This window comes from Mustelus asterias, chromosome 6 (genome assembly GCF_964213995.1).
Source record: "Mustelus asterias chromosome 6, sMusAst1.hap1.1, whole genome shotgun sequence".
Lineage (NCBI taxonomy): Eukaryota > Metazoa > Chordata > Chondrichthyes > Carcharhiniformes > Triakidae > Mustelus > Mustelus asterias.
Genome location: NC_135806.1, coordinates 108,575,285 through 108,598,246, shown reverse-complemented (window position 1 = coordinate 108,598,246; position 22,962 = coordinate 108,575,285). Strand labels below are relative to the sequence as shown.

General features: G+C 40.4%; 1 protein-coding gene across 1 annotated transcript in view; it reads right to left on the bottom strand.

The window, feature by feature from the left end:
- Positions 1-19,610, bottom strand: part of tnpo1 (transportin 1) — a 120,872-nt gene extending 101,262 nt beyond the window's left edge. Inside the window, exons 1-3 of the mRNA XM_078214894.1 lie at positions 19,458-19,610; positions 19,210-19,323; positions 18,492-18,567 (exon numbers count right to left, since the gene is read on the bottom strand). Of these exons, the coding sequence (XP_078071020.1) occupies positions 18,492-18,567; positions 19,210-19,314 (181 nt within the window). The 5' untranslated portion in view covers positions 19,315-19,323; positions 19,458-19,610. The remainder of the gene's footprint in view (positions 1-18,491; positions 18,568-19,209; positions 19,324-19,457) is intronic.
- Between the last annotated feature and the right edge of the window lie 3,352 nt (positions 19,611-22,962).

Genomic DNA, 22,962 nt, shown 5'->3' with positions numbered 1-22,962 from the left:
CTATAGTTACAAGAAAGGAATTAACAAAGTTAGCGTGTTAGTGCTATATAGAAAGGGATTCTGGGGAATTCATAACTGAAAATAAGATGGTAGATGATTGAATGGGTATTTTGCATCAGTCTTCACGAGAGGACACAAGTAACAACCAAAAGAGCGGTACGGTGGCACAGTGGTCAGCACTGCTGCCTCACAGCACCAGGGACCCAGGTTCAATTCTGGTCTCAGGTCATTGTCTGTGTTTCCTCCGGGTGCTCCAGTTTCCTCCCACAGTCCGAAGATGTGTGGGTTAGGCTGATCGGCCATGCTAAATTGACCTTAGTGTCGGGGGATTAGCAGGGTAAACGGGAATAGGGCCTGGGAGGGATTGTGGTCGGTACAGACTCGATGAGCCAAATGGCCTCCTTCTGTACTGTAGGGATTCTTTGCTATCTCAGAAACAGCTGTAAATCATGAAATGGGAGAGAGGGAAGAACTCAAGAAAATTATACTCACCAGGGAAGTGGTACATGCAAATATATGAACTTGGTCCTTCGAGCCTGCTCCACCATTCAATATAATCACGGCTGATCTGACTGTAACCTCACTCCACATTCCCACCTACCCAAATAGACTTTTACCCCCTTGTTTATCAAGAATCGATCCACCTCTGCCTTCTCCACTGTGAGTCTGCACCTTTGTGGGTGAGCTTTTCAGGCAGGGGAAAGGGGCAAAACATACAAGAAACAAAATAAAAATACCTAATCTAAAAGCCTAGATTTTATTTTAAAGTAACCAGTATTTTGGAAGAAACTTTCATCTTGCCTATTTGGGTAACATCATGGGACCTGAAAATGGTTCCCGCCCAATGTGCTATCAATTTCTACAAAATGAGTTCAAATTCACAGAATGCATAAAATAAACAGTAATATTAACATGATCGGAATCATAGAGGTTTACAGCATGGAAACAGGCCCTTCGGCCCAACTTGTCCATGTCACCAGTTTTTAACCACTAAGCTAGTCCCAATTGCCCACATTTGGCCCATATCCCTCGATACCAACCGTACCCACGTAACTGTCCAAATGCTTTTCATAAGACAAAATTGTACCCACCTCTACTACTGCTTCTGGCAGCTCGTTCCAGGTGCTCACCACCCTCAGTGAAAGAATTGCCCTTCTGGACCCTTATATCTCTCTCCCCTCTCACCTTAAATCTATGCCTCTAGTTTTAGACTCCCCTACCTTTGGGAAAAGATGTTGACTATCTACTGATATATGCCCCTCATTATTTTATAGACCTCTATAAGATCACCCCAAAGCCTCCTACGCTCCAGGGAAAAAAGTCCCAGTCTATCCAGCCTCTCCTTATAATTCAAAGCACCAAGTCCTGGTAGCATCCTAGTAAATCTTTTCTGCACTCTTTCTAGTTTAATAATATCCTTTCTATAATAAGGTGACCAGGACTGTATACAATATTCCATGTGTGGCCTTACCAATGTCTTGTACAACTTCAACAAGACGTCCCAACTCCTGTATTCAATGTTCTGACCAACGAAACCAAGCATGCCAAATGCCTTCTTCACCACCATGTCCACCTGTGACTCCACTTTCAAGGAACTACGAACCTGTACCCCTAGATCTCTATGTTCTGTAGCTCTCCCCAACGTCCTACCGTGAACTGACTAGGTCCTGCCCAGATTTGATCTACCAAAATGCATCACCTCACATTTATCTAAATTAAATTCCACTTGCCATTCATCAGCCCACTGGCCCAATTGATTAAGATCCTGTTGCAATCCTACATAACCTTCTTCACTGTCAACTATGCCACCAATCTTGATGTCTTCTAAAACTTACTAACCATGCCCCATAAATTCTCATCCAAATCATTAATTTAAATATCAAGTAACAGTGGACCCAGCACCAATCCCTGAGGCACAGCACTGGTCACAGTTTGAAAAACAATCCTCTACAACTACCCTCTGTCTTCTGTCATCAAGCCAATTTTGTATCCAATTGGCTGCCTCACCCTGGATCCCAAGAAATTTAACCTTACGCAACAACCTACCATGCAGTACCTTGTCATAGGGCTTGCTAAAGTCCATGTAGACAACATCAACTGCACTGCCCTCATCTACTTTCTTGGTTACCTCTTCAAACAACTCAATTAAATTTGAGAGACATGATTTTCCACTCACAAAGCCATGCTGACTGTTCCTAATCAGTCCTTGCTTCTGTAAATGCCTGTAGATCCTGTCTCTCAGAATACCTAACAACTTACCCACTTTCATCAGGTCCCGGGGATTTATCTACCTTGATGCGATTTAAGATTTCCAGCACCTCCTCCTCTGTAATATGTACACTCCTCAAGACATGACTATTTATTTCCCCAATGTTCCCCAACAACCATGCCTTTCTCAACAGTAAATACCGATGAGAAATATTCATTTAGGATCTCACCCATCTCTTGCAGATCTGCATATAAATGACCTTGTTGATCCTTAAAAGGCCCTACTCTCTCCCTTGTTATTCTTTAGCCTTTTATTTATAGAAGCTCTCTGGATTCTCCTTTGCTTTATCTGCCAAAGCAATTTCATGTCCCCTTTTTGCCCTCCTGATTTCTCTCAACTCTACTCTGACAATCTCTATACTCCTCAAGGGATCCACTTGATCCCAGCTCCCTGTGCATGTCATATGCCTCCTTCTTCTTGGCCACGGCCTCAATATCCCGAATCATCCAGGGTTCCCTACTTCTACCAGCCTTGCCCTTCACTCTAAAATGGGATGTGCCCAAAATAGAATGAACCCTGGTTAACACACTTTTGAAAGCCTCCCACTTACCAGATGTCCCTTGGCCTGCCAATAGACTTCCCCAATCAACTTTGAAAGTTCCTGCCTGATACCATCAAAATTGGCCTTACCCCAATTTAGAATTTTAACTTTTGGGCCAGACCTATCATTCTCCATAGCTATCTTAAAACTAATGGAATTATGGTCACTGGTCCCAAAGTGATCCCTCACTAACACTTCTGTTACCTGCCCTTCCTTATTTCCCACGAGGTCAGGTTTTGCCCCCTCTCTAGTCGTGCCATCCACATACTGAATGATAAATTCCTCCTGAATACACTGAAATTTCTTTCCATTCAAGCTCCTAATACTATGGCTGTCCTAGTCAATGTTGGGAAAGTTAAAGTCCCCTACTATTACCACCCTATTTTTCTCAGGAGCTATCTATAAATCTCAGAATCCCTACAGTGCAGAAGGAAGCCACTCGGCCCTTCAGGTCTGCACCGACCACAATCCCAACCAGGCACTATAACTCCACATATCTCCTTACATATTTGCTCCTCGATTTCCTGCTATTTTGGGGCCTGAAGTACATCCTATCAAAATGACATCTCCCTTCTTATTTCTCAGTTCTACCCATACTCAGTGGGCGAACTCTTGGATATATTGCCACTCAATACTGCCTTGATGTCTCTCCTAATCAAAAACACAATTTCCCTTCCTCTTTTACCTCCTGTTCTATCTTTCCTATAACATTTGTACCCTGGAACATTGAGCTGCCAGCCCTGCCCCTCCCTTAGCCATGTTTCAGTAATTGCTATAATATCCCAGTCACATGTACCCATCCATGCCGAGTTCATCTGCCTTGCCCGCCAGGCCTCTTGCATGGAAATAAATGCAATTTAATCTAAACTTCCCTTGCTCTCTGCCCTGCTTTCTCAGACCATCTGTCCTGTTTTGTAGACTCTCCTTGTGTTTTATTTCTGTCAGCCTTACTGGATCCATTCACTGAGTTCTCCACAGTCTCTGTACTGTGGCCCTTTTTGATTTTTGTCTTTGCTTTCTCTACCTTCCACTTTTCCCCCTCACTGCCTTTTGTTTCTGTCCCCACCGTACTTCCCTTTGACTTCCTGCATTGGTTCCCATCCCTCTGCCACATTAGTTTAAACCCTCCCCAACAGTACAAGCAACCCCCCCCCCCCCCCCAAGGTGCAGGCCAACCGATTTGTACTGGTCCTACCTCTCCAGAACCAGTTCCAATGACCCAGGAATTTGAATCCCTCCCTCTTGCACCATCTCTAAAGCCATCTTAGTTATCCTAACATTCTTACTCTGACTAGCATGTGGCACTGGTCACAATCATGAGATTACTACCTTTGAGGTTCTACTTTTTAGTTTAAGTCCTAACTCCCTAAATTCAGCTTGCAGGACCTTATCCAGAGTCAACATACCATCCTGGAGTCTTATTTGCATCCGCAGAAACACCTGTCTATTCCCCTTACAATTGGATCCCCTATCACTATAGCTCTGCCACTACTTTTTCTGCCCTCCTGCTCAGCAGAGCCAGCCACAGTGCCACGAACCTGGCTGCTTCCACCTTCCCCTGGTGAGCCATTTCCTCCAACAGTATCCAAAACGGTATATCTGTTCTGGAGGGAGATGATCGCAGGGGACCCCTACACTGCCTTCCTATTCTTCCTCTGTCCGGTGGTAACCCAGTCCCTATCTCCCTCGGTAATTTTTAGCTGCGGTGTGACCAACTCACTGAATGTGCTAGTCACGACTTCCTCAGCATCGTGGATGCTCCAAAGTGAATCCAGCCGCAACTCCAGAGCCGTCAAGTGGTCTAACAGGAGCTGCAGTTGGACACATTTCTTGCACAAGAAGGAGCCAAGGACACCGGAAGAATCCCTGAATTCCTACTAAACTAGTCAAAAAATGCCACATATGTAGATTACATCAATAAGTTTCACATGTTCAGGAGCTATAATTTGTAAATGCAATATCAATAAATCTTGAAGAAACTCGAGGGATACAATCAGAAATTCAATACAAAATTTCTTCCAGAACTCAAAAGCCAAATTCTGGCAAGAAATAAAAACAGCTTTTGGATAAATATTTCAGATCTCCTTTAGTAAATTTACATTTGGCTGGTACACACATTTGGTTGATTATATTTTATCAAGTCAAACTTGTCTCTATTAATCTACCATCTAGAATAATTCCAATTCCATCGTTTAAAAAATGAGCAAAAGGCAAACTAAGCTGAATTAATTGCATGAACCTCCAGCTTCTCCAACACATCTACATGACAGATAAGTAACAAGAAATTAACTGATGCATTGTTTCTTAAATTTGTAAGATTGAATTTTGAGCAAAACAGTACAGTAGCAAATAAATTGAATAGTCGCCAATTTGCAATTTAATAATACCTGCAACACAGCAAATGCCTGTTTAAAGAAAGATTCAGGAGTATTTTGATTGTTCACTGGACAAATGCACTGTTTTACTGCAGCAAAAAGTCACACAGTTCACACTTCAAATGTTTGTGTGTGTGGTGGGGGGTGGGGAGCAGCATTGGTGAAAAGAGAAAGGGAACAAGCCAACTACTGTGCCATCGTGCCGCCCCTTAGAACGATTAACTCACTGGATGGAAGCTTCGAGGCCACTCATTCATAAAACTTAAGCTGGGAAAACTGTATTGGAATTGGGAGGGAAGAAAAGAGAAAAAAATACAAAAACATTCTAGGTGTTTAACAAAAGCATAAAATCAGACAAAAGTTGAGACTGAGCCAAAAGAATAGATATTAGCAGAGGTAACCAACTAAAGTCTTACTCAAAGATGCAGTTCTATGCGAAATCTTAAAAGGATGAAACGTGGTGTAGTAGATTAGGAAGAAAAGTCCAGAGCAAAGAACAGTGAAGGCAGTGAAGTGCCACCACAAAAGGCGCAGCAGCACAGTGGTTAGCACTGCTGCCTCACAGAGCCAGGGACCCGGGTTCAATTCCCAGCTTGGGTCACTGTCTGCGCAGAGTCTTCACATTCTCTCCATGTCTGCGTGGGTATCCTCCCATAGTCTGAAAGACATGCTGGTTAGATACATTGACCACGTTAAATTCTCCCTCAGTTTACCCAAACAGGCATGTGGGGTCTAGGGGATTTTTAAAGTAACTGCATTGCAGTGTTAACACAAGCCTACTTGTGACACTAATAAATAAACTTTAAACTTAAAGGCACAGCCACCAACAGCAAGGCAAAGTTAGTGGAGGTGTGTGAGAGACCAGAGTTGGAGGAATGCAGAACTTAAGGATTGTAGGCAGGAGGAAACTACAGAAACACAGCCACAAAGAGCAAACATGAGCTTGAGAATTTTACGCTGGAGGCACTGGGGCATTGAAAGCTAACATTGGTTAGCGAGAACAGGGATGCACAGGGTGTAAGGAACACAGGCAGCAGAAGTTTGGACAAATTACAGCTTGTGGAAGGTGGGAAACCAGGAATCAAACAACTGAGAAATAGATTAAAAAGGTGACTGAAGCTTAGTCAAAATTATGGATGCTGAGGTTTTCACAAATAAAAAAAAAATACAGAAAGGTCGCAGAGTTGGGGGGATTCCATTGGGTAAAGCTGAAGCAATGGAAGGTTCTGCCAATGATAGGGTGAAAAGGGGGTTTGTTTAAAACCCATTTCTAACTATTTCCAGTTGATGAAAGATCATCAATCAGAAACATTGATGGTTTTTCTATCCAGTGATGCTAACTGACACAAGTATTTCCAGCATTTCTGGTTTTATTTCAGATTCCCAGCATCTGCAGTGCTACATTTTGCTTTTGCATTCAATCCTATACTGCCTAGCTCAATTGCTCAACTTCTTTGCTGACTCCCCCAAGACGACTCGGTAATTTCAGTTCATAAGAAAAATCTTTTCCAAATACTTATAATCAAAGACTAATTTCAATATCAATCTTCCTATTCAGAGCCTAAAATTTAGCTAACATTGCATCAAGAACACAATCAACTGCTGACAGCATATAAAATGGAAACCGTTTCATTGTTCACAGGAACCAAGATGACACTTCACTTCAGGTCAATTACCATAAGTACTGTGTTTCAAATGATCATCTCTGCATGAATCTATTAAAATAGCGTTTCAATATATATCTATATTCTAAACCTTTCAAAAATGAATCAAACTCCTGTACAACTGATTTTAATTTGCATTTTATTCCTAATTTTTGCTGTGGGGCGTATGAAACGGGAAAAAAAATCAAATAGCGACAAAAAATCTTTTCCTAGCTCCTAAAGGTTTTATAACAAATAAAAATAAAATCAAAAGATCTTTCAAGAATACCAGATTCTTTCAAGAACCCCCAAAAACCTTTGCAGCATGTGTCCCCTAGGATTTTCCATTACACTTGAAATAGCAAATCAGATTTAACCTACTTCGTCTGTATTATTCAATTCCATTGTTCGTCAGATGGCATGGCTAATTTTTACCTACATCAGATTTTCTACAAATGAATTTATTATCCTACAATCACAGAATTGTTACGGAGCAGGAGGAGACCATTGCGTCTGCACCAGCTCTCCAAACAAAAATCATGACTTAGTGGCAAAGAAAAGAATACAGGAACAGGCCCTTCGGCCCTCCAAGCCTGTGCTGATCATAATGCCTTAACTAAAAAAACCTTCTGCCCCTACTCGGACCGTATCTCTCTATTCACGTACCTATCCAGATGCCTCAAATTTTGCTGATGTGCCTGCTTCCACCACCTCCCTTGGGAGCGCGTTCCTGCACATCTCCCTTAAACTTTCCCCCTCTCCTTGAACCTGTGCCGTGCCCCCCCCCCTCTCTGTAATTGACACTTCCATCCTTGGAAAAAGCCTCTGACTATTCATATTCACCCTGTTTATGCCTCATAATTTTGTGGACCTCTATCAGCCCCTCAGCCTCCATCTTTCCAGTGAAAACAATCCTAGTTTATTCAACCTCTTCTCATGGCCAACACCCTCGAGACCAGGCAACATCCTGGTGAATCTTCTTTGGACTCTCTCCAAAGCTTCCACGTCCTTCTGGTAGTGTGGTTACCAGAACTGCACGTAATGCTCCAAATGTGGCCTAACCAAGGTTTTATATAGCCGCAACATGATTTCCCAACTCTTGTACTCCATGCTCTGGTGATGAATTCAAGCATGCCATATGCTTTCTTAAATTACCCTGGACACCCATGTTGCCACTTTAATGTATGTTAATATTCCTAAGGGTTCTGCCATTTACAGTACAATTCGCACCTAAATTTGATCCTCCAAAATGCATCACCTCACATTTGTCCAAATTAAACTCCATTTGCCATTTCTGTGCCCAAGTTTCCAATCTATCTTTATCCCGTTGCATCCTCTGACAATCCCCGGCACTATTAGCAACTCCACCAACCTTCGTGTCATCCGTAAGCTTACTAATCAGACAACCCCCACATTTTCCTCCAGATCATTTATACATACCACAAACAACAGAGGTCCCAGCACTGATCCCTGCGCACCATCACTGGCTACAGATCTCCATTCTGAAAAACACCCTTCCACCGCTACTCGCTGTCCCCTATAACTAAGCCAGTTCTGTATCCATCGAGCCAGTCCACCTCGAATCCTACGTGATTTTAGTTTTTGTACCAGTCTGCCATGTGGGACCTTGTCAAACGTCTTACTAAAGTCCATATAGATTACATCCACAGCCCTTCCCTCAATCAAGTTCCCCTGCCTTTTCCTTTATTCTTGCACATAGCTTCCATCAAAGCAACCATTTAATGCCTTCTTGAATGCCTCAACTGAACTTGCTTCCACCATGCCTCCAGATAGTGCAGTTCAGCCCGAACTACTCATTGCATGCAAAAGTTTTTTCTCACCTCACATTTGCTTCTTTTGCAAATCACTTCAAATCTGTGCCCTCATTCTTGATCCTTTCATGAATGGGAACAGTTTTTCTCTATCCACTTTGTCCAGACCCCTCATGATTTTGAACATCTCCATCAAATCTTCTCTCCAAGAATCGTCCCAACCTCTCCCTATAACTGAAGTTTCTCATCGCTGGAACCATGTGTTTGAACCTCTTCTTCACTCTCTCTAATGCTTTTGCATGCTTCATGTGGTGCCCACACTGTACACAATACTCCAGCTGAGGCATTGTACAAGTTCAGCATAACCTCCTTACTCGTGTACTCTATGCCCCTATTAATAAAGGCTAGAGTATTAATACAATGATACTAAATAATTGGAGAGACTGCCCATGAAGCTGAATGGGGTGCACCATTTCATAAGATGCATCGTTGTATATATTGATGTATTGTTTTGCTGATAATACAGAAAGTTGTCTCTTTAAGGCAGGACACTATTTGTTAACAGAACTTAGGATCATTTAGTTTAACTAATGTTTTCTCACAAAATTCTAAATTGGAAGTTTCATAGTCCAGTTCTAAAACATAGTTTTACTTTTAAAAGTGAAATTTACTTTCACAGATGTATTGTTTTTAATAAGTCACAAGTGCATCTCCCATGGTGCCATAAGTCAGATAACAACTGGATCTTCCATCTCCCTTTCCAAGTTTCCCCTCCAGCTGCTCTGAGATGTCCTTTACCTTTGCACCCCATTGGTCAAAACACTCCCCTGGATCCTCGGTTAGGACTGCAGAGGACATTATTATACCTCTAGTCGGCCAATCCACTATGATCACAACCTTTCTATTGTGCTCTCTTCTACCACCCAACTAGGCAACCTTCTGCTCCAGAGAGATGTGGTGTAGCGATAATGTCACTGGGTTAGTAAGCCAGAGGACCCAGGCTAATGCTCTGGGAAAACTGGTTCAAATTCCACCATGGCAGCTGGTGGAAACTGAATTCAATCTGGAATTTATAAAAGCTAATCCTAGTAATTGTGACCATAAAACCATTGTTGATTGCTATAAAATCCCATCTGGTTCACTAATGTCCTTTCTTTCCTGTCCTGGCCTACACGCAAATCCAGACTCTCAGTAATGTGGTTGACTGTTAACTCGCCTCTGAAATGAGCTTGCAAACCACTCAGTTCAAGAGCAATTACAGGTGGGTATCAAATGCCTGCCTTGCCATGAAATCCCACGAAAGAATAAAGAAATACCATCATTAGTATTCTAGCCATCTACCTGCAGCCTTTTTCCTTATCCTCACGGGTCTAAAAATGCAAGCAAATAGCGGCCTAAGTGTTTTCGAAAATTAGTTGCTATTCAGGCCTGCCTTTGTTTGCAAGTAGACAACCAAAAGATTCCGGCCCACCTTAGGTATGTTCTGTTCTTGAGAATTTTAAATCTTACCTTTGTATTACGCTTCCCCAGAAAAATGCGAAGTTATTAGCTTATGTCTCAAGTTTCAATAGGATGGGGAGATATGGACTTAGTGAATCTCCAAAGATGTTTTAAAAAATGAGCTTAAGATTACGTAACACACAAGGCATTGTTTTAAGGTAAAGCAATTCTTTTTACACTAAAAAGTCAGATGTTAAATATAATTTTAAAGTCACACAGATTTTAACATTTTTCCCAGTCAGGACACTTGGCAAATGGCATGTGATAAGCAACATTAAACTGCAGATTAGCTTCAAGTAACTGACATCTCTTTTTCCACCACTTTCCCCAATATCTTTTGAAAAAACTATTGCTTTGCATCAGAAGCTAATATTTACACTGTTTTAATCAACACTGAGCTGGATTTTCCTGTCGTGAACCTAAAAGCTACTGTTTCCATCAAAATCGGACAGCAACTTCTACCAGCCGTATGTGAGCAGTTAAAACACAAAAATACAGAGGTTGCTGTCTGAGCGAAAATATGAACTGCTGTCTGAGCGAAAATATGAACTGCTGTCTGGTTCTCTATTCAGACACATTGAATGCTATGAAGTTGCTGCACTTGCCTCATGAAGAATTATTTATTGACTAATGCTCAGCCTTCAACACCATTATTCCTACGAAACTCATCTCCAAACTCCATGGCCTGGGCCTCAGCTCCTCCCTCTGCGACTGAATACTGAACTTCTTAACCCACAGACCATAATCAGTAAGGATAGGCAACAACACCACCTCCACGATCATTCTCAGCACCGGTGCCCCACAAGACTGTGATCCCAACCCCCTACTATACTTATACACCCATGATTGTGTGGCCAAATTCCCCTCCAACTTGATTTTCAAGTTTGCTGATGACACCACCGTAGTGGGTCGGATTTCAAACAATGACGAGACAGAGTACAGGAATGAGTTAGAGAATCTGGTGAACTGGTGCAGCAACAATAATCTCTCCCTCAATGTCAACAAAACAAAGGAGATTGTCATCGACTTCAGGAAGCGTAGAGGGGAACATGCCCCTGTCTACATCAATAGGAACAAAGTAGAAAGGGTCGAGAGCTTCCAGTTTTTAGGTGTCCAGATCACCAACAACCTATCCTGGTACCCCCATGTCGACACTATAATTAAGAAAGCTCACCAACACCTCTACTATCTCAGAAGAATAAGGAAATTTGGCATGTCAGCTTCGACTCTCGCCATAGAAAGCATTCTTTCTGGTTGTATCACAGCTTGGTATGGCTCCTGCTCTGCCTAAGACTACAAGAAACTACAAAAGGTTGTGAATGTAGCCCAATCCATCACGCAACCCAGCCTCCCATCCATTGACTCTGTCTACACTTCCCACTGCCTTGGCAAAGCAGCCAAGGATTAAGGATCCCACAATTAAGGATCCCACGCACCCCGGCCATTCTCTTTTCCACCTTCTTCCGTAGGGAAAAAGATACAAAAGTCTGAGGTTACGTATCAACCGACTCAAGAACAGCTTCTTCACTGCTGCCATCAAACTTTTGAATGGACCTATCTTGCATTAAGTTGATCTTTCTCTACACCCTAGCTATGACTGTAACACTACATTCTGCACTCTCTCCTTTCCTTCTCTATGAACGGTATGCTTTGTCTGTATAGCATGCAAGAAACAATACTTTTCACTGTATATTAATACATGTGACAATAATAAATCAAATCAAAAGAAAACTTTCCAGAAATGTTTTTGTTTACAACAGTGAATGTGTCCTTTACATCATAGTTCAATTGGTTCGAGATGGAAAGTCCCAAATTATAATATTTTACATTCCCAACTCTAGGTTAGAAAGAATCCCTTCTGCTCTGTAGGATTCTATGACGATGATAATGATCTTCCATCTTTCTTCCAACTGCTAATTGAAATAATGATGCATGGAGTGTTGCACTAAATGGAAAACTCTATCCAGAAGAAATCTGGGGAGGTTTAGAATATTTTAAACAGAGGTCTGCTGGTCAGTGTTAAGGCACAGAATCTTCCTCCCAATTTCTGTACAGGATATGTTTTGAACTGATTTGAGAATCTTTGTGAAACTGTAGCCTTTGTACAGTTATAACAACAATCTGAAAAAAAATTAAAATTCTTCAAAACTCATGTATGTTGCAGTTCTCAAACAAAGCAGTTAAAGTCTTGATGCATTTTCAATACATTTTTTAAAAAATCGTCCATGGCCTAACAGGTAATCATGGGGACTTCAATCTGTATAAAGACTGCGTAAAGGCAGGTGCAGGCTTGGAGGGCCAAAGGGCCTGTTCCTGTGCTGTAATTTTCTTTGTTCTAAACCTAATGAGTACCAATGCTACGGAAGATGTGTTTGGGATGGTTTTCTAGAGCAGTATGTTGAGGAACTGACTACAGAACAGGTTATTTTAGATCTAGCATTACATAGCAAAAACAAAAGGGCTAATTAATAATATTGTTGTAAAAGAACCTTTTTGGATGAATGATCACAGTATGATGGAATTTTACATTATGTTTGAGAGTGAGGTAGTTGAAATTGAAGTCAGGGTGTTAAATTTGAACAAAGGAAACATAAAAGTATGAAGGGCAAATTGGCTGAGGTGCATTGGGTTAATACATTAAAAAGTATGACTGTACAGTCTTTAAAGAATTATATAGTTTACAGCAATTATACATTTCTTTATGGCACAAAAACCCAAAGTCAGTCAATCATGGCTAACAAAGGATGTTAAGGATTGTATAAAATTAAAAGAAAATGCCAATAGAAGTTGCCAGAAATAGGGTTTTAGATACATTGAAGGAGGACCAAGAAATTGATAAAAGGGAGAATAGAATATGTTAGCAAAAGCAGACTGTAAAATCTTCTATATGTACCTAAAAAGGAAACATTTAGCGAAAACAAATGTTGGTCCATTACAGGCAGAGTCAGGAGAATTTATAATGGAGAATAAAGAAATGGCAGAGAAGCAAAATTACTTTGTGCCTGTCTTCACCAAGATACAAGAATGAGGGAGAATGAGGAATTGAAGTAAATTTGCATTAGTAACAAGTTTATACTAGATAAATTAACGGGACTGAAGATCAATATGGCCCCAAGACCTGATGATCTGCATCCCAGAGGGTTGAAAGATGGATCTGCAGAGGTAACAGTTGATCTTCCAAAATTCTATAGATTCTGAAATGGTTCCCTAATTGGAAGATAGCAAATGAAAACAGGGAACTATAGACCTGTTAGCCTTACATCAGTGATGGGGAAAATGCTAGAATCTGTTATATAGATGCAAACAATGGATACTTGAATAATAATGATTTGCTTTGGCAAAGTCAACACAGATTTACGAACAGGTAATCAAGTTTGATGAACATGTCGAAAATGTTATTTATGTTACTAACAGAATTGATTTTCTGAAGGCTTTTGATAAAGTCCCCCACAGCAGGTTGGTTAGCAAAATCAAAGTACATAGGAAAGGAGGTGATGCTGGATTGGTTAACAGGCAGATAACAGTGCATATGAATAAATGGGTCATTCTTACACTGGCAGGCTGAGACAAGTGGGATGTCACAGGAATCAGTACTTGGGCCCCAGCTCTTCAAAATATCTATCAAATATTTGGATATGGGGAGCAAATGTATTATTTCCAAGTTTACAGATGACACAAAGTTAGGTGAGGGAATGTGCACTGTGAGGAAGATACAAAGCAGCTTCAAGAGGATTTGGACAGACTTGGTGAGCAGGCAAGAACATGGCAGATGGAATCTAATGTGTAAAAATGTGAGGTTATCCACTTTGATGGCAGGAATAGATGCACAGAATATTTCTTTAATGGTAAGAGATTAGAAAATGCATACAAAAAAAAGGACCTGGATTTCTTGTCAATAAGTCACTGAAGGCTAACGACCAGGTGCAGCCAGCAAGTAGGAAGACTAATGGTACATTGGCCTTTATCACAATAGAATCTGAATACAGGAGTAGCTTCACCTCAGAGCTCTGACAAAAGGTCATCTAGACTTGAAACGTTGGCTCTATTCTCTCTCCACAGATGCTGTCAGACCTGCTGAGATTTTCCAGCATTTTTCTGTTTTGTTTCAGATTCCAGCATCCGCAGTATTTCATATTTATCTCAAGAAATCAGCCTACAAGTTTCAAGAATTTATGCCAGTATTTTTAAAAAGGTAGCGTCTTCAATGTGTTGTAAAATGGCATTTGGACTGAAATAATTTGTAAACTGTAATTGTAAAATGGTGAACTGTCAGGCGATCTATTAAGTCTCCCAAAGTACACTGCTGATCACTTCCTGAATATGGAAGTCAAGTTTTATTTTGGTGCAACTTGGGAAAAATAGTTAGCAACACATTTTAAAACGTTTTTTAAAACCTAGGAGCCTGGGAGAAAAAGAGGTAGAGCTCGGTACATGGGCAAGGACAGCCTTTAAAGTGAACTGGACTCCATATAGATAATATTTTGCCATTCATGCAAGAATTAAGGTATTTCCTGTTGCAAGCATTTGAAGAACAATCCACTCAACAAAATTAGGGAACATTCACTCTCCAAGTATTGTTTTTAAAATATAAATTCTTGGTAATTCAAATGCTAGAGATAGCTCAAAGAAAACCTAAATTTTTCACATTATTGCCAAACACTTAGTAACACTACCAAAAAAATTACAAACTTGTCTAAAAAGCAGCTGGAAATCTAAAATAAAAGTGAAAATACTGGAAATATTCAGCAGGTCTAACCGTGTCTGTAGAGAGAGAAACAAGAGTTAACATTTTGGATCTGTGACATTTTTAGTGCAAACCTGTCTGTCAGCCAACAACAAAGCTTTCAAGGCTCTTTAGCAGTATACTATCTATATATATCAATTCTTACAACCCAACACATCACTCTAAAACATAAATCTCACTAACAGAACTTTTGCATTAAAAATTAAAATTTTGCATCAAACAACACTGGTTTCCTTCATTTCTGGATGCCTGCAGTAAAAACACTGAAATCTAGTTTGAACAAATTATGAGGGCAGACAATGAGAAAATTGAGTCAGTCATATAACAATCAACATTAATCTTAAGTCAACTCTATACTGCTAAACCATAATTAAAGCACTGGCAGGTGATTCTCAAGTTAAATGAAAAAAGTGCTCACATTATTTATAATTTCTTTTCACAGTATTTTTCTTTAAATTCAGTATCAAGTGACTTCACATCAACCAAAACTATCTGCAAGTAAACCATCTTGGCAGACAAATATCCTAGAGTGGACTAAATTAATGAATCACATGACCAGAAACTGCTTATGCTATTGACATTTTAAATCATTTTACAAATCAAACTGCTCTCAAAATCGAATTTCAGCAAGCCTGCTGGTCAAGCAAGTATATCAAGTTAGCAGCTGAGCTTAACAGTGCAAAAAGGTAACTGGTTTGCTATTTTTTAATATTTGCACAAGGGATGTGTGTGTTACTGGCAAGACTAACGCTTGTTACCCATCCCTAACTGCCCTTGAACTGAGTGGCTTGCCAGGCCATTTTAGAGCAGCATGGTGGTTAGCACTGCTGCCTCAGTGCCAGGGACCGGGTTTAATTCCGGCCTTGTGTTGTCTGCATGTTCTTCCAGTATCTGCATGGGTTTCCTCCAGGTGCTCCAACAGTTTTCTCCCACAGTCCAAAATACATGCTGGTTCAGTTGATTGGCCATGCTAAATTGACCGTTAGTGTCAGGAGGATTTACAGGGATAGGGTGGGACTGTTGTCAGTGCAGACTCGATGGGCAGAACGGCCTCCATCTACACTATAGGGATTCTATGATTTTCAGTGGGCAGAGTCAATTACAGATTTCTTTCCCTAATGGACATTAGTGAACCAGATGGGTTTTTATGACAACCAACAATAGTTGCCATGGTCAGCATTACCGAGACTAGCTTTATATTCCAAATTTTATTAACTGCTATGGTGGGATTTGGACTCACGTCCCTAGTCCACTGACACTGCCAACATGCCACCTTCTCCCCCAAGGTACCTCTTCCAGGGTAGCAGATCTCAACAGGACAACTACAGTTAGCCTCAGTACCCTGGGGAGGAATAAGGCTAGCGTCTCCATTTCTAATATGCTTACAGAAACCTTACCTGAAACATCATGTGAACACAGACATATAAAAGTGAGAAAGGGCCGAGAGCCATCAAGCACACGCCAATAAATCAATAGTGCACCCACACCTGTTCCACTCACCCTCGCCTCCTTAGACAAGCAATTCAAAAAAACTTTGGAAATTCCTCTCCAATTTCACAACAATCAACGGTGAGCGGCATGGCTGTGAAATCCAGAGGTCATGCAAACACTCAACTTTAAGGCTACTTTGGGGATAATGGCCACTGCACCGGGAGATTTTTGGATATATTTCCACTGGTCAATGACAAATATATCCAACGGGAAAACAAATACACATATGCACCGGAAACAATTAACCTAAATGATGAACAGGTTTGTAAGATTATGAAAACAGTTTTAAAAATGATGGACTTCACAACACAAACCATAAGCACACTTAAAAACATTAAACTAGATTGATTTCTACAACTGGCATTTATATTAAAATATGTAATCGCATACTCTCTCAAAGCCAGGACATCTGGTAAAATAGCAAATAAAAGTATCTGAAACTGAAATACCTGTGGTGTATTACTTAAAACAGAAAGTAATGCAAATGTTTAACTTTTCACTTTTAATATAAATGGCAATATAGTACTACCAATGAGAAAAATCTAAAAAGCAATGCAAGTGCTACACTTGTCAATGTTAGTCAAGTGAACTAAAAAAAAGTTCCATAAACTGTCATACAATCAAATGCAAAAGAGCCCAGAAAGGTTTTTTAAATATCCTAGTCAATACTTTAACCTACACCACCACTACAAAATGACTGGTTATCAGCTAGTTCTGATGAAAATTCATGGACCTGAAATGAGGGTGGCACAGTGGTTAGCACTGCTGCCACACAGTTCCAGGTTCGATTCCTGGCTTGAGTCACTGTCTGTGTGGAGTCTGCACATTCTCCCCGTGTCTGCATCGGTTTCCTCCCAGTCTGAAAGACGTGGTTAGCTGCATTGATCATGCTAAATTCTCCCTCAGGTGTACCCGAAAAGGCACAGGAGTGTGGCAACTAGGGGATTTTCACAGCAACTTCATTGCAGTGTTAATGCAAACCTACTTGTGACACTAATAAATAAACTTTAAACTTTATTAATCCCGTCTATCTCTTCATAGATGCTGGCTGATGCTGAATGCATCCAATACTGTAGTTATTTCAGATTTCCCACATTCGCAGTATTTTATTTTTGTTAATGTGTTATCTGTCTCACTGACAACTGTGCAACTTAACTGCTTCATTTGCCTCAAAACAGTGACTACAGTTCAACAGTTGTTTGTTGGTTGTAAAGCACTTTGAGATAAATAGAGGATTTGAAAGGCAAGTTCTTTCTTAAATATTTTAAAAATCGACATCTGTACAACTATTTGTTTAGTCATCTATTACCATGTTTCACAATGCCAGAGGTAGCAGATTTTTGTTTTCCACTACTTCAAATGTCATATCATGACATTTCATTCCACAAAGATGGGATGGTAAGCGTTGAGCAATTTGCCCTATTCACCAGCATTAAGGTCAACACAAAATGCCTGCTTCCAAACAACGTATAGTTTTAACGTATAAAGCACACAGGCACTTTGGTCATCAAGTGTAAAACATTGTAACATCAAGTGTAAAAATGTCTTCAACATTTAAGAGCACAGTTCAGCTGATGATGTTTTCTTTTAGCAGAGCTTTCAATATATATCAAGCTACATAGGCTCTCTGACCTTTATTGGATCAGAATTAAAAGTAAAATCATATGACACTGCCATTATGAGAGCAGACTAGAATACAAAAATGTTACTGTAGTCAGACTAGCCACAACAAGTATGCCAAAATCTGAAGTGGCCCAGGTTAATTTAAGCCACTACCGTCCTTTACTGCAGATCTGATGTTAAATAAAAAAATGATATACCTCAATATAAATTACTATTGAATTCAGTGTTAGATGTTTTAACTTTAGAAATTTTGATACTCAATTTCAGTAGATTATAGCTCTGATCAACTTTGAACATAATTTGTATTAGTAAACCATGAATAAGGTTGAATAAAAACTTCTTGTAGACATGCAAAGTATTTTCCAAAATTAAGATACCTTGATCAAGGGTTAAGACCCACAGCCCAGATGACCACGGAAGAGGGATTATGGGCTAAGCGATGGTTAGGTAGCATGAAAGTGGACACATTATAAATCGTAAATCAAAATTCAGGGATTATAAATTTAGAGTCCAAAACCACCAAATGCACCTACCTTCTGTTTTTAACTTTGTCAACACAAAAATCAGGTAGTTATTGAAGTCAGGATATTGATTAAGTTGCTCCAGTTTCTTAAAAAGGGCTAAGGAAATATTTCACAACTAAGGAACTACAAATATTGAGCACCTTTGAAATAAAACATGGCACAGTTTTCCAGATAAAATAGAAATCAAATCGAAAACACCACTTAATCTATTAAAAGTTCGTTTATCAAATCGCCAGATCTGCAAAACAGACGCAAGTCTATCATTTGAGTGAAATGAATAAAGGTCTCGCAGTAATTTAAACAGCGTATTACAATATTCACCTCCCCCATCAACCAATTTATACAACGTGAGGCGCATGGCGATGGTGTGCTAAACATGCCATTCGTGTTAAAGCACCATTTAAGAAAAAAGGTTCCGTAAAACTGCATACGCCACAGGCTTCACGTTCAGCCTGACGGTAGCGCACTGTATCCGTAATATGGAAGAGTGGAGAGTTTTTTTTAAAAAAAGACGCATACGAACATTTCAATTTAGAAAAATTAAGAGACATTTCCAGAGGGGGTAAAGTGTCTCCCTCGGCCTTTCCGCCTTAGGCGCGACCCCTAACTGCTTCGTTCTTGCTCCTCTCGCCTCGAACACGACAATACGGAACATTTCCTGGCCGAGCACGTTTCGACGAGCGATTTTAGGAAAAATAAGTCAGGCAGGCCGCTTTGAAAAGGATACTTGCTGAACCGATCTCTGGATAGCCGTGTCTGGAGACTGCGATTCCTTCAGTAGCTGCAGGATCTGCTGGAGCCCTTGCTCGTCGGGTTTCCACTCGTACTCCATCTTGGTTTGCTGCAATGAGATAGACAGACAGAGTCGGGTCAAACACCACTCACTACCAACACATTCAACTCACACCCTTCACCGTTAGTGCCTGCTCTTGGGCCGCAAAGCAACATTAAAACTCCCCTTCATTTCTTACAGACCTAATTGCACTTTACGGTTTGCGTGTTTTCTTCGCCCTCAATCAAACGTGACAACAATCCTACTGACACCGCGCTGCCAAGGCCTAAAACGACAGACTCATGGCGAATTTTCAATCCAGTCAAACAACAGAACTGAAAGCCTCGCTCCCTCTCCGGGTCCTAATGCGCAACCGGTCATACGTCCAACCACAAATCTGCCAATCTCCTTCTCTGGGTCCTAGAGACACTTGATTTTCCAGCGTTTGGGTTCAGAGATGAAAAATATCGTATGAACCAGCAAGAGAATAAAAATGTTAGAAGGCTGCTTTGCTGACGTTTGTTCCATGTTTTTGACGAAAAATCAACACTACAGTAGTTCTGTGTAGACTGAGGTACAGAGTAACAATTGAGTAATACCGATGCTACATCAGAAAACGTTATTTTGACTCCATGTCATTCGTCAACAGCATTCCCACAAATAAATTACATCAATTCCTATTACACTTTTCACCTCCAGTTTATTCCCATCCTCATGCTTTGGTGCAATCTTTCCACTATCTTCAAGTCACAGAATTTCACATTCAGCACACCATGTTTGCACTTGTCTTATTCCCCCATCCCTTGGTTCCATACATGCCATTTTTTCTTTTTGAAATGTTTGTCCATATTTAAATATAGTCTCAGTCACAGTTCCTAGTAGGATATTTAATGTCTTAACCTTCAATTTCCAACATGTCCCTTTATTCTTTTCATAAATACCTTAAGTTTGTCTTTCTTTCAAAAAACACACTAACCAATGAAACAGTTAATTAAATTTGACTTAAAAGTCCCTCAATTTTGAACCCCTTTATTTTAAGGTTTTTTTAATTATAAAGCTTCAGTTTATTCAGTATCTCATTTAAAAAAAGCATCTCATCCTATATGTCATACAAACCCATTTGGTTCACTGTCATTTCAGAAGGAACTCTGCCATCCTTATCCAGTCTGGCCCACATACAACTCCAGACCCACAGCATTATGGCTGACTCTTAACTGCTCTCCAGATCAATCTGAGGTAGGCAACAAATGCTGGCCTTGCCAGTGACACCCACATCCTATGAACAGATAAATAAAATTTCCTCCAAATGCTCTGCATGGTCTTGGCATCCTTCATTAAGGAGGATATTCAATACTGAACATGGCAATCTCATGCCTAACAAATGATTTGTACAGATTTTGCATTATCTTGTTTTGAACTCCACCATCATTTATAAACATATAATCCCTTACCCTTCATAGCTTTTACAACCAGTTCTTCTGCTTTTAAATATTTAAGTATAAGTTTTTGTTCTACTCCTTTATAATTTTACTAGTGTATAATTTCTGAGCTTACTCAAGTCACTCAAAAGTCACCGCATAAAAATTGTTTCTATGTTGTCACCATTGGTTATTTTGCCAATTACCTATCAGTGTCTTCTGGTTATTGATCCTCTGCCACCAGAGACAGGCTCTTATTTATTCTGTCAAAACTCCCTGAACATCTGTCAAATTTCCCTATAACCCTCTGTTCTAAGGAGAACCATCCCAGTTTTTCTAGTCTCTCCACAAAATTGAAATCTTTCATGCCTGATACCATGCCAGCAAATCTTCTCTGCATCCTCCCAAAGACCTTTGACTTTCATCCTAAAGCCCAGAATTGGAAACAATGCTCCATCTGGAACCTATCCTGTTTTATAAAGGCTTGGGGTAACTCCATTGCTTTCATACTCTATGCCTCTATTTACAAAGATCCAATACAAACTTTAATACTCTTCGCAACTTGCCCTGCCACATTCAAAGGCATGAGTATGTACATCCCACATGAGTTCCTGCACCCATTTTAAAATTGTACCATTTAGTTTTTATGCTTAGCAAAATAAATCAGTTCACACTCCCAAATTACATTTCATCAGTCTATGTCTTAAGAAGTTTGTTACTGTCCTTCACACTGTTGTCACATTTTCAAGCTTCGAGTCATCTGCAAACTTTGAAATTACATCCTGCAAACCCAAGTCTTGGTCACTAATATACATCAAAGAGCAGTTGACCCAACACCAACCCATGAGAGACCCATGACTGCCAGTTTCCTCCAGTCTAAAAAACAATCAATCATCTCACCATTATTGTCTGCTTTGTTCCTTACCAATTTCATATTCACACAGTAACTTAAATTCTCTGGGTTTCAACTTTGCTAATAGATCTCTTTTGTGGTATTTTATAACTACACTACTCTCATCAACCCTTGCCGTTACCATAAGAGCTCAAATTTGTTGAGCTCTATTTGCCTTTAATAAATCTGTACTCACTTTCATTTATTAGTCCATGGCTTTCCAACTGCCAATTAAATTTGTCCTGGATTAATGTTTCTGTGTTCTCACCATTGACATTAGGCTGACCATGATTACCACATTTAACCCTCTCCCTTTTTTGAAGGGAGACTAGGAGATTGGGATGAGAAGTTCCACAATTTCCAGCCTTACCTCGACCTTGCAGCCTTGGACACATCCCATCTGCACCAGGTGATTTCTCTAGTTTGAGCAGTTTTAGTACCTCCACCATTTTTATTCCATCCAATTTCTCGACTACCCCTCCCATCTCCAAACCTCTTTTATTGTGACATTGCCATATCTTTGTCTCGAGTCAGCCATGTGCTCTGCTTCACAAAAGGATCTGGTTTCTTGGTCTCTAATTGCCCAACTATGTGTTTTTTCTAAACATTTTAGTTTCCCTCTTACGTTACGTGATAATCTATTGTTGTGCACTCTGATCATTTTATTTCCTTTTTCAGTTCTCCTCTACATATTTTTTAAAATTCAGCCAAGTACCTCACTACTTTAATGCCATCTGCAAATGTTGATGATATGCCTCTTATGCCATAGTCTACCCACAGTGCAGTGCAATTCCAGAAGGGGTGGGAAATGGCTCAGATCCTGGATGTCAGACCCCATTTATGCCTCAATAAGCAATTTGACAGTGGAGTGGCACTACAGATTAGCACAATCATTTTTTCACCAAACAAACACACCTGTGCCTCATGATCACTCCAGCATCTTCACTGTTCAGGACATTTAATTTTGTTTCAGAATCACCTCATAACCCCATTCTATACAATAGAACTCTCAGAAATGCACCAAAAATTACTTTGGTACCACTCACTGATCTCAGGTACCTTGAGGCTGTGTTGTTGCTTAGAATCATAGAATCCCTACAATACAGAAGGAGGCCATTCAGCCCATCGAGTCTGCACCGACCACAATCCCACCCAGGGCCTATCCCCATAACCCCATTCATTTACCCTAGCTACTCCCCCTTGACATTAAGGGGCAATTTAGCATGACCAATCCACCTAACCCACACATCTTTGGAGCGTGGGAGGAAACCGGAGCACCCGGAGAAAACCCACGCAGACACGGGGAGAATGTGCAGACTCCGCACAGACAGTGATCCAAGCCAGGAATTGAACCCGTATTCTTGGCACTGCGAGGCAGCAGTGCTAACACTGTGCCAC